The sequence below is a fragment of the Callorhinus ursinus genome, unplaced genomic scaffold (assembly GCF_003265705.2).
Source record: "Callorhinus ursinus isolate GAN/ISIS: 27379988/994484 unplaced genomic scaffold, GSC_fseal_2.0 scaffold8, whole genome shotgun sequence".
Taxonomy (NCBI): Eukaryota; Metazoa; Chordata; class Mammalia; order Carnivora; family Otariidae; genus Callorhinus; species Callorhinus ursinus.
Genome location: NW_027397070.1, coordinates 27,850,397 through 27,862,895, shown reverse-complemented (window position 1 = coordinate 27,862,895; position 12,499 = coordinate 27,850,397). Strand labels below are relative to the sequence as shown.

General features: G+C 39.2%; 1 protein-coding gene across 4 annotated transcripts in view; it reads left to right on the top strand.

Annotated features, from left to right (window-relative positions):
* The window catches only part of FERMT2 (FERM domain containing kindlin 2), a 93,238-nt gene that overhangs the window by 28,698 nt on the left and 52,041 nt on the right, over positions 1–12,499 (top strand). For all 4 annotated transcript variants that reach the window (XM_073895233.1, XM_073895235.1, XM_073895234.1 and 1 more), the window contains exon 3: positions 7,243–7,476. In XM_073895233.1, coding sequence (XP_073751334.1) covers positions 7,243–7,476 — 234 coding nt within the window. The remainder of the gene's footprint in view (positions 1–7,242; positions 7,477–12,499) is intronic.

Below are 12,499 nucleotides of genomic sequence, written 5' to 3'. Positions count from 1 at the left end.
TAGAAACCTCAGTTTGTTTTTCAGAGTCCATCATCTCTCCTGGTTCGTTTCCCCCTCTGACTTACTCCCCTTCATTCTTCCTCTCCTGCTATCTTCTTCTTTTTCTTTTTTCTTAAAATATGTTGCGTTATTTGTTTCAGAAGTACAGATCTGTGATTCAACAGTCTTACACAATTCACAGCGCTCACCGTAGCACATACCCTCCCCAATGTCTATCACCCAGCCACCCTATCCCTCCCACCCCCGACCACTCCAGCAACCCTCAGTTTGTTCCTGAGATTAAGAATTCCTCATATCAGTGAGGTCATAGGATACATGTCTTTCTCTGATTGACTTATTTCACTCAGCATAACACCCTCCAGTTCCATCCATGTCGATGCAAATGGCAAGATCTCATTCCTTTTGATGGCTGCATAATATTCCATTGTGTATATATACCACCTCTTCTTTATCCATTCATCTGTGGATGGACATCTTGGCTCTTTCCACAGTTTGGCTATTGCGGACATTGCTGCTATAAACATTGGGGTGCACGTACCCCTTCGGGTCCCTACATTTGTATCTTTGGGGTAAATACCCAGTAGTGCAATTGCTGGATCGAATGGTAGCTCTAATTTCAACTGTTTGAGAAACCTCCATACTGTTTTCCAGAGGGGTTGCACCAGCTTGCATTCCCACCAACAGTGTAGGAGGGTTCCCCTTTCTCTGCATCCTTGCCAACATCTGTCATTTCCTGATTTGTTAATTTTAGCCATTCTGACTGGTGTGAGGTGACATCTCACTGAGGTTTTGATTTGGATTTCCCTGATGCCGAGCGATGTTGAGCACTTTTTCATGTGTCTGTTGGCCATTTGGATGTCTTCTTTGCAGAAATGTCTGTTCATGTCTTCTGCCTATTTCTTGATTGGATTATTCTTTGGGTGTTGAGTTTGATAAGTTCTTTATAGATTTTGGATACTAGCCCTTTATCTGATATGTCATTTGCAAATATTTTCTCCCATTCTGTCGGTTGTCTTTTGGTTTTGTGGACTGTTTCTTTTGCTGTGCAAAAGCTTTTTATCTTGATGAAATCCCAATAGTTCATTTTTGCCCTGGCTTCCCGTGCCTTTGGTGATGTTTCTAGGAAGAAGTTGCTGCGGCTGAGGTCGAAGAGGTTGCTACCTGTGTTCTCCTTTAGGATATTGATGGACTCCTGTCTCACGTTTAGGTCTTTCAACCATTTGGAGTCTATTTTTGTGTGTGCTGTAAGGAAATGGTCCAGTTTCATTCTTCTGCACGTGGCTGTCCAATTTTCCCAACACCATTTGTTGAAGAGACTGTCTTTTTTCCATTGGACATTCTTTCCTGCTTTGTCAAAGATGAGTTGACCATAGAGTTGAGGGTCCATTTCTGGGCTCTCGATTCTGTTCCATTGATCTATGTGTCTGTTTTTGTGCCAGTACCATACTGTCTTGATGATGACAGCTTTGTAATAGAGCTGGAAGTCCGGAATTGTGATGCCGCCAGCTTTGCTTTTCTTTTTCAATATTCCTCTGGCTATTCGGGGTCTCTTCTGGTTCCATACAAATTTTAGGATTATTTGTTCCATTTCTTTGAAAAAAAATGGATGGTGTTTTGATGGGGATTGCATTGAATGTGTAGATTGCTCTAGGTAGCATTGACATCTTCACAATGTTGGTTCTCCCAATCCATGAGCATGGAACGTTTTTCCATTTCTTTGTGTCTTCTTCAATTTCTTTCATGAGTATTTTATAGTTTTCTGAGTACAGATCCTTTGCCTCTTTGGTTAAATTTATTCCTAGGTATCTTATGGTTTTGACCACCCAGGATTATTCTTATGTGCGAGAGTATGTGTGTGTTGCATTCAGTTGTCTGATGCTACATTTGAAACCCCAAGGCTGCCATTCTGAAAAATCAGAAATGTATGTTTGTTTATTAGAACATGGTGCAGGGCTCAGATTTTGATGTAGAAGGGAGTTAAATACATGGAAAGTTGTTCCAAAGTTTTCAGTTATGCATATGTAGGGAATTTCAATAACTGTTTCTTTATAAATCCTAATACCACACAAGAAAAATCATTATTTTACAAATCAATAGCATTTTCAGTTGTTTTTCATTATTTATTCATAGTTTTTTTTTTAAAGATTTATTTATTTATTTGACAGAGAGAGAGAGAGAGAGAGAGGGAACACAAGCAGGGGGAGTGGGAGAGGGAGAAGCAGGCTTCCCGCCGAGCAGGGAGCCCGATGTGGGGTTCGATCCCAGGACCCTGGGATCATGACCTGAGCCGAAGGCAGACGCTTAACGACTGAGCCACCCAGGCGCCCCTATTCATAGTTATTTTATAGACGACCATTTTATTTTTAAAATCAAAGTTTTTACGCTTCTATTAGTCTTCAATTGGAGGAATATGTAAATACATATGTTGATATCGGAAATCTACTCCTGTGCACATTGTGTTTATACCAGTTACAGTTGCACTGTAGCGTACTAGATAACTTAAGTACTTTCAAGAGTTATTGCATTAAGATATACTGCTTCACACATATACACACAAAATTTGTTAAGTATTTTTTTTTTAAGATTTTAATTATTTGAGAGAGAATGAGAGAGAGAGAGCACATGAGAGGGGATAGGGTCAGAGGGAGAAGCCGACTCCCTGATGAGCAGGGAGCCCGATGTGGGACTCGATCCTGGGACTCCAGGATCATGACCTGAGCCGAAGGCAGTCGCTTAACCAACTGAGCCACTCAGGCGCCCTTGGCTGAGGTTTCTGGGATCGAGCCCTCCATAGGGCTCCCCACTCAGTGGGTAGTCTGCTTCCCCTCTCTCTTCCACTCTGCCTCGCCCTCCCTCATGCTCTCTCTCTCTCAAATAAATCTTTTTTAAAAAGATGGAATTCTTTAAAAAATGATATTGTAATAACTTTTCTCTTCTTGAAAATAGAACTAAAAATACTCCTTGGACTTGTCCTCCCCTTTCTGTCCATCTGCCATCCATTATTGTGCTCCCTGCTATAACAAAATACTCAGGAAAATGTCTCTGTATTCCTTATTACTGCTTTCTCACTGCCTAGCCATTGCAACTCAGACTTTCATCATTTCCACTCCCACATTAACTTATGTCTCTAAATTTGACTCTCAGTTTGCACACCTGAGCCCCTGCAGTTCTTCAGAATTATCGGTGATGATTTTGAAACATAACACTCCCCTGTTTATTCTTGCTGGATGCAGGTGGGCTGCTCCTTTGTTGTGAGAAAGGGAGGTGGAATTGATGGGGAGGGTCAGATTTTTAAAGAGGAAGATCAGGGGAGGTACCTGTTTCTGAGGTTAGAGTTTGAAGTCTAACTGATGGGAAGTTGAGATTTTCATTCGTCAAGGGCCCACAAGATTTTTCTCTAAAAGTCCTGATACAAATATTTGGGACTTTGTGAGTTTGCTCTGCCTGAGTGAAGGGTGGTCAGCTACATGCATGACATCCAGAAAGTAGTAGGAATTTAGTGGCCTTGGGGAGCAACCTTTAACCAAGGAAGTGGATAGATACCCCAGCTTCTCTTTCCCTAGGTGGGACAAGTCTTAGGCATGTTCTACATAATTCCTCAGGGGGTCTTTAGCAGGATTGAACTCCAGTTATCCACAGCAGTCAGTGAACCCTTAATAGACTTTTCTCTATCCATCTCACTATTCCTAATCCCCTCAAGTGTGCTTCCCCTCAAGTTCTTATTTCAGGTTTGCCTTTTGGGGGAACCCAAAGGCAAACCTAGTGTTTACAGACTTTTAGTGGTGGTGGTGGTGGTGGTGGTGGTGGTGGTGGTGGTGGTAGTAGTATATAGCTTTTTCCTCCCTTCTCCCCCAGTGGGGAGATATGGCTTCCTTAATGGCTGACATTGGTACCAGACTACAGCAGAGTAAATGGACTGAGGTATGGGGAAGAAAGTATTGTATGCCTACCTACCATTAATTCAGTTCAGCTCAGCCTTACTCAAATTGGTTTATTCTTTGTAGGTTATGTTTTTCTGTCTTGCATTCTCTATTCATGAAGAGAAAAGGAAATCACCTATATAACATGTGTGATCATTTACCTCAATAAATAAAAAGGTCCCAACCTTGGTTTTCTGTGAGCTAGATCAGATTTTCTATGTTTAAAAGTTAATTGACAAATTCTGTTCTGGAAAGTAATTTAAGATGCAGGGTACTATATACATTGTTCGCACAATTAAGTGAGTAGTTATGAAAAAGGAGTTATATATATTTCTACACCAGACTTCAAATAACATGATTGACTGGGCTTTCCCAAAACAAATATTAAAATTTCAAAATGGCAGTGTAATCACAAGTAACTACAGTTCTCCCATTAATAAAGCACTTACTGATTTGGGACCCCTGGGTGGCTCGGTCAGTTAAGTGTCTGCCTTTGGCTCAGGTCATGATCCCAGGGTCTTGGGATCGAGTCCCTCATCGGGTTCCTTGCTCGGCGGGGAGCCTGCTTCTCCCTCTGCCTGTAGCTCCCTCTGCTTGTGCTCCATCTCAGATAAATAAAATCTTAAAAAAAAAAAAAAACACTTCTTAATTTTTTTTTAACGTCTGGGAAATTGAAAGTGTTTTTCCACTTGTGATGTGTTTCTTCCACAATGAGAAGTTCAGTCGTGTGTTGTAAGTTTCATCATTAGAGAAGGTGTTTCTAGGCACATAATCAGTGTGAAAATTTCATTTTTTACTATTTGAAGCTTTCAGGTATACAAATTATGTTTAAAAAAATTCCGTATTAGTATATGCTTTTAAGCTCATTTTTTTTAAAGTTGACCAACGCTTTCTAAATCTGTATTAAAATGAGTTTTTTATCAGAATCATGATAATAGTTTTTGTTTTTATTTGCAAGAATGCTATTTTCCATGTTTTTTTTTTTCCTTCCCCAGAAGGCTTTGTTTGGCTGTTCTTTTTTTGTTTTTGTTTTAAAGACTTACTTCATTTGAGAGAGTATGTGCAGAGGAGAGTGGGGAGGAGGGGCAGAGGGAGAGAGAAACCTGGAGCAGACTCAGAACTAAGGCTCAGAGTCCCACTCTGGGCTCAATCCCAGGACCCTGAGATCATGACCTGAGTAGAAACCGAGAATTGGTCACTCAACCAATTGAGCCACCTGGCTGCCCTGCCTATTCTTTTTTTGAAATATCATGTCCCCCTTTTTTGGTTCTTAGTTTAATGCATAATTATCTAAAAAGGTTACTTTTTTTTTCAGATTTTATTTATTTTGAGAGAGAAAGAGAGTGGGGAGGGTCAGAGGGAGAAGCATTACACCCTGCTGAGCAGGGAGCCTGATGCGGGACTCCATCCTGGGTGGGACTCCAGGATCATGACCTGAGCCAAAGGCAGTCGCTTAACCACCTGAGCCACCCAGGTGCCCTAAAAAGTCTATACTTTTATTGCTACTTTAAAAACTAGCTGAAGTTGGATTTTATTTTGCAAGTTTATTGTTATGACCTGCTTTATTGAAAGAAGCCAAATCTTGTGTTTATTCTTTTATTTGGTTTCATCTAATTTAATTGCATAAGGCTTTTAAATAGTTTAACAGAAATTAATGTTTTCTGTTATACTTGTACCAAAATATGTTGAGGAAAAAGTTGGGTTACTTTTCTCGAAATGTATTTGGGACAGCTTACATATAGTTGGGATGTGGTGTTTTTGTTTTTTTGTTTTCTCTTCCTCATGGATATTTTTTTCCATGCTCTTCACCTAGGATATTGGTTTTGGTTCACTTGGATTCCCTGTCTTACTTTTCACTACTCCTTACATACCTCAGCACGCATCTGCAGTCTCGTAAACAAACCTCAGCCTTCTCACTGGCTTTATCAGAATATTGTCCTTTCCTCAAGGCTGGGCTTAGAACCCACCAACTCCACTTCATCATTAATTTTTCCATGTCCAGTCCCCAGGGTTCTCTTTGTTCTCTGAGTGACTACAGTGTAGTCCCTCTTCATCCCTGTGTCCTATATTGTACGTGATGTAAGCATTATTAGTTACAGTGTGTATTCTTTTTTTAAATTTTTTTATGTTAATCACCATACATCATTAGTTTTGGATGTAGTGTTCCATGATTCATTGTTTGTGTAAAACACCCAGTGCTCCACGCAGAACGTGCCCTCTTTAATACCCATCACCAGGCTAACCCATCCCCCTACCCCCCTCCCCTCTAGAACCCTCAGTTTGTTTTTCAGAGTCCATCATCTCTCATGGTTGCTCTCCCCCTCCGATTTCCCCCCCTTCATTCTTTCCCTCCTGCTATCTTCTTCTTTTTTTTTTCTTAACATATATTGCATTATTTGTTTCAGAGGTACAGAACTGTGATTCAACAGTCTTGCACAATTCACAGCACTCGCCGTAGCACATACCCTCCCCAGTGTCTATCACCCAGCCACCCCATCCCTCCCACCCTCCCACCCTCCCACCACTCCAGCAACCCTCAGTTTGTTTCCTGAGATTAAGAATTCCTCATACCAGTGAGGTCATATGATACATATCTTTCTCTGGTTGATTTATTTCACTCAGCATAACACCCTCCAGTTCCATCCGCGTTGTTGCAAATGGCAAGATCTCATTCCTTTTGATGGCTGCATAATATTCCGTTGTGTATATATACCACATCTTCTTTATCCATTCACCTGTCGATGGACATCTTGGCTCTTTCGACAGTTTGGCTATTGTGGACATTGCTGCTATAAACATCGGGGTGCACATACCCCTTCAGATCCCTACATTTGTATCTTTGGGGTAAATACCCAGTAGTGCAATTGCTAGATCGTATGGTAGCTCTGTTTTCAACTGTTTGAGGCACCTCCATACTGTTTTCCAGAGTGGTTGCACCAGCTTGCATTCCCACCAAACAGTGTAGGAGGGTTCCCCTTTCTCCGCATCCCCGCCAACATCTGTCATTTCCTGACTTGTTAATTCTAGCCATTCTGACTGGTGTGAGGTGGTATCTCATTGAGGTTTTGATTTGGATTTCCCTGATGCCAGGCGATGTTGAGCATACAGTGTGTATTCTGCCTCAGCTACCTTGTGTATGGGCTTTCAAGGGCACAGAGTGTTTTCTCAGCTCTTAAGGATCTCTTTTGTACCTATCACATAAAAGACACTTAGTATTTAGTTACTTGTATTAAGTGCCCAATTTAGTTTTCTTCTTATAATTTCTCTCAAGGTAATCTTGGATTGTTAAGTGTTTTGTTTATTGCTTTTTTTTTTTTTATAGATGTAAAAAAGGATTGGTCTGACCATGCTCTCTGGTGGGAAAAGAAGAGAACTTGGCTTCTTAAAACACATTGGACCTTGGATAAGTACGGCATTCAGGCAGATGCTAAGCTTCAGTTCACCCCCCAGCACAAACTGCTCCGCCTGCAGCTTCCCAACATGAAGTATGTGAAGGTGAAAGTGAATTTCTCTGATAGAGTCTTCAAAGCTGTTTCTGACATCTGTAAGACTTTTAGTAAGTATTAAGTTCTTCCCTATGAAAGTGTTAGTTTTGTGACGTATATATGACTGATGATTAACAGCTTATTTCAAAGAGTAGGTTGGGGCAAGCTATGTATGCTTGTATGTGTATGTCAGTTTTTCACTTTATTCTTGAAAGTTTTTTTTATTACTTTAAGATAAAGAAATACTGAGGTAAGATGGAACAGGAGGAACCTAATATAGATTCTTTCCTTACTAGAAGTGTATCAGGTATGTATTATGTAATACTTCGTTCTGATGACTTAATTTTTATGTCTTGGGAAGGAAAAGAAAAAAGGCATTTTCAGGATGTAGGTTTTGCAATGTTTCCTTCACATAAGTCACTATTTGATTTTAGTGATTCAGGCACATTGTGTCACTTCCTTCACTGAAGGCCTGACACAGCTCCTAAGGAAATGACCATGAATGTTGTCTTCCTTAAGCAGTCTGCAACTTGAACACTCTTGTAGTAACTCTGTTTATGCTTTCTGAGATGAAATGTGGATTACTTTTGGCTGACCCAGTTATGTCATATGATAGGAAGTATTCAACCATCAGAGAAAATGTGAACTATTGTCATTATCACTAGTACATAATTCTGTTATATCATAGATTTAGGAGGGATGTAGGACATTACTGTTTTGATCTAATGACTGAAATTACAGTGTTTTTTAAGCTTAATGGAATTTTTAGGAAAAAAATACAGAAAAGTATAAGAAATTATATAAAATTACCTAATTCCTGTTATCTTAGAATTAATAACTGACATTTTACCATTTTGCAAGACTTTTTTTAAGTCACAATAATAGAGGTAAAGTTCTTGAGTCACATTCTTATAATTTCCCATCACAAAGCAACCACTGTCCTAAGTTAGTGTGTATCCTTCTCGTACTTTTAAAACTACATCAACACATACATATGTACATGCGTTTCTCCGTATCTGTGTGTTTACATATCCATAAACAGTATGTTACTGCCATTACTCTTTGGGTATTTTTCTTTTTGCAGTTTTGTATTTGTATGTAGGAATTTCTCAAGTAGTTATATAGTAGTCCCCCACTTATCTGTGAAGGATATGTTCCAAGACCCCCAGTAGATGACTGAAACTACAGATAGTACCCCTATATGTACTGCTTTTTTCCTATACATATATACATACCTATGATAAAGTTTAATTTATCAATCAGGCACAGTAAGAGATTAACAATAATAAATGATAAAATAGATCAATTATAACAGTATACTGTAATAAAAGTCATGAGAATGTGGTCTATCAAATATCCTTTTGTACTTTTGTTCTTTTTCTTGTAATGATGTGAGATGATAAAATGCTAACGTGATGAGATGAAGTGAGGTGAATGATGTAGGCACTGTGACACAGCATTAGGCTGACCTTCTGATGATACATCAGAAGGATCATCTGCTTCCAGACCACAATTAAACTGAAACCAGGGAAAATGAAATCGTGGATAAGGGGGGACTGCTGCACCAATTTCATTACAACCAGCAACATGAAAACCCATTGTCCCAAATCATCACTAATACTTGAATATTGTCAGTTTTTAGTGTTCACTTCTTTGAGTGAAAAAATACAGTATTTCATTTTTGTTTATAAAGTTAAGTATGTTTCTGTATCTCTATTAGTCATCTAAAGTTCTTTTTATTACTTACCCATTTATATCATTTATTTTTTTCAGTTCATAAACTTTATTTTTTTAGAGCAGTTTTAGGTTGACAACAAAATTGAACAGAAGGTACAGAGAGTTCCCATTTATTCCCTATCCTCACGCATGTAAAAAACCTCCCCACTATCAACATCCCACACCACAGTGGTATAGTTAATAAACCTATACTAACACATCATTATGACCTAGAGTTCATGGCTTACATTAGGAATCACTCTTGGTGTTGTACAGTCTGTAGATTTGGACAAATGCATAATGATGTGTATCCATCATGATAGTATCATACAGAGCAGTTTCACTGCCCTAAAAATCTGTGCTCTGCCTGTTCATCCTTCCCTCTTCCCTAACCGCTGGCAACCACTAATCTTTTACTTTTCCATATAAACCTTAGAATCAGTTTGTTGGTATCCATAAAACAACTTGCTGGGATTTCGAATCTGTAGATCAAATTGAGAAGAACTGACATCTTAACAATATTGAATGTTCATATCCATGAACATGGAACATCTCTCCATTTATTTGTATTTTGATTTCTTTCATCACAGTTTTATAGTTTTCCTCATTTAGATCTTGCACATATTTTGTTAGATTTATATATTTCTTTTTTGTGTGTTAATGGAAGTAGTATTGTGTTTTCTATTTAAAATTCCACTGTTCATTGCTGGTGTGTTGGAAAGCGATTTGCTTTTGTAAATTTACCATGTATCCTGCAACCTTTCTATAATTATTTGGGGATTTTTTTGTTGATTCTTTTGGATTTTCTATAGGAATGATGATCGTATCTGTGAATAAAGACAGTCTTCTTCCTTCCCAGTCTATGTACCTTTTATTTGCTTTTCTTGTCTTATTGCATTAGCTAGTACTTCGAGTAAGATGTTGAAAGGCAGTGGTAAGAGAGCACATCCTTGCGTTGTTCTTGATCTTAGTGGGAAAGCTTCAAGTTTATCATCATTAAGTGTGTCCTTTGCTAAAGGGTTTTTGTAGGTATTCTTTATCAAGATGAGAATGCTAGCTTACTGAGTTTTTAATCATGAACAAGTATTGGATTTTGCCATGCTTTTTTTAAATTTATATCTTTTGATATGATCATGTGAGTTTTCTAAGTAGGTTTTTTTGTTTAGACTTCTGATGAGATGGGTTATGTTGATTTTTGGATGGTGAACCACCCTTGTATAGTTGGCATAAATCCCAATTCGTCATGGTGTGTAATTCTTTTTATGCATTGTTGGAATCTATTTGCTAATATTTTGTTGAAGATTTTTTTCTTTAAGTTTTTTATTGTTATGTTAATCACCATACCTTACATCATTAGTTTTTGATGTAGTATTCCATGATTCATAGTTTGTGTGTAACACCCAGTGCTCCACGCAGAACGTGCCCTCTTTAATACCCATCACCAGGCTAACCCATCCCCCCAGCCGCCTACCCTCTAGAACCCTCAGTTTGTTTTTCAGAGTTCGTCGTCTCTCATGGTTGCTCTCCCCCTCCGATTCCCCCCCCTTCAATCTTCCCCGCCTATCTTCTTCTTCTTTTTTTTTTCTTTAACATATATTGCATTATTTGTTTCAGAGGTACATATCTGTGATTCTACAGTCTTGCACAATTCACAGCGCTCACCATAGCACATACCCTCCCCAATGTCTGTCACCCAGCCACCCCATCCATCCCATCCCAACCCCACTCCAGCAACCCTCAGTTTGTTTCCTGAGATTAAGAATTCCTCGTATCAGTGAGGTCATATGATACCTATCTTTCTCTGATTGACTTATTTCACTCAGCATAACACCCTCCAGTTCTATCCACTTCGTTGCAAATGGCAAGATCTCATTCCTTTTGATGGCTGCATAATATTCCATTGTGTGTGTGTGTGTGTGTGTGTGTGTGCGTGTGTGTGTGTGTGTGTGTACACACCACATCTTCTTTATCCATTCACCTGTCTGGACATCTTGGCTCTTTCCACAGTTTGGCTATTGTGGATATTGGTGCTATAAACATCGGGGTGCATGTACCCCTTCCGATCCCTACATTTGTATCTTTGTGGTAAATACCCAGTACTGCAATTGCTGGATCATATGGTAGCTCTATTTTCAACGTTTTGAGGAACCTCCATACTGTTTTCTAGAGTGGCTGCACCAGCTTGCATTCCCACCAGCAGTGTAGGAGGGTTCCCCTTTCTCCGCATCCCCAACGTCTGTCATTTCCTGACTTGTTAATTTTAGCCATTCTGACTGGTGTGAGGTGGTATCTCATTGAGATTTTGATTTGGATTTCCCTGATGCCGAGCGATGTTGAGCACTTTTTCATGTGTCTGTTGGCCATTTGGATGTCTTTTTTGGAAAAATGTCTGTTCATGTCTTCTGCCCATTTCTTGATTGGATCATTTGTTCTTTGGGTGTTGAGTTTGATAAGTTCTTTATAGATTTTGGATACTAGCCCTTTATCTGATGTTATTTGCAAATATCTTCTCCCATTCTGTCAGTTGTCTTTTGGTTTTGTTGACTGTTTTCTTTTGCTGTGCAAAGCTTTTTATCTTGATGAAATCCCAATACTTCATTTTTGTCCTTGCTTCCCTTGCCTTTGGCATTGTTTCTAGGAAGAAGTTGCTGCGGCTGAGGTCAAAGAGGTTGCTGCCTGTGTTCTCCTTTAGGATTTTGATGGACTCCTGTCTCACATTTAGGTCTTTCAACCATTTTGAGTCTATCTTTGTGTGTGGTGTAAGGAAATGGTCCAGTTTTATTCTTCCGCATATGGGTGTCCAATTTTCCCAACAATTTTCCCATTTGTTGAAGAGACTGTCTTTTTTCAATTGGACATTCTTTCCTGCTTTGTTGAAGATGAGTTGACCATAGAGTTGAGGGGCCATTTCTGGGCTCTCGATTCTGTTCCATTGATCTATGTGTCTGTTTTTGTGCCAGTACCATACTGTCTTGATGATGACAGCTTTGTAATAGAGCTGGAAGCCCGGAATTCTGATGCCGCCAGCTTTGCTTTTCTTTTCTTTTTCAACATTCCTCTGGCTATTCGGGGTCTCTTCTGGTTCCATACAAATTTTAGGATTATTTGTTCCATTTCTTTGAAAAAAGTGGATGGTATTTTGATGGGGATTGCATTCAATGTGTAGATTGCTCTGGGTAGCATTGACATCTTCACGATGTTTGTTCTTCCAATCCATGAGCATGGAACGTTTTTCCATTTCTTTGTGTCTTCTTCAATTTCTTTCATGAGTATTTTATAGTTTTCTGAGTACAGATCCTTTGCCTCTTTGGTTAGATTTATTCCTAGGTATCTTATGGTTTTGGGTGCAATTGTAAATGGGATCGACTCCTTGATTTG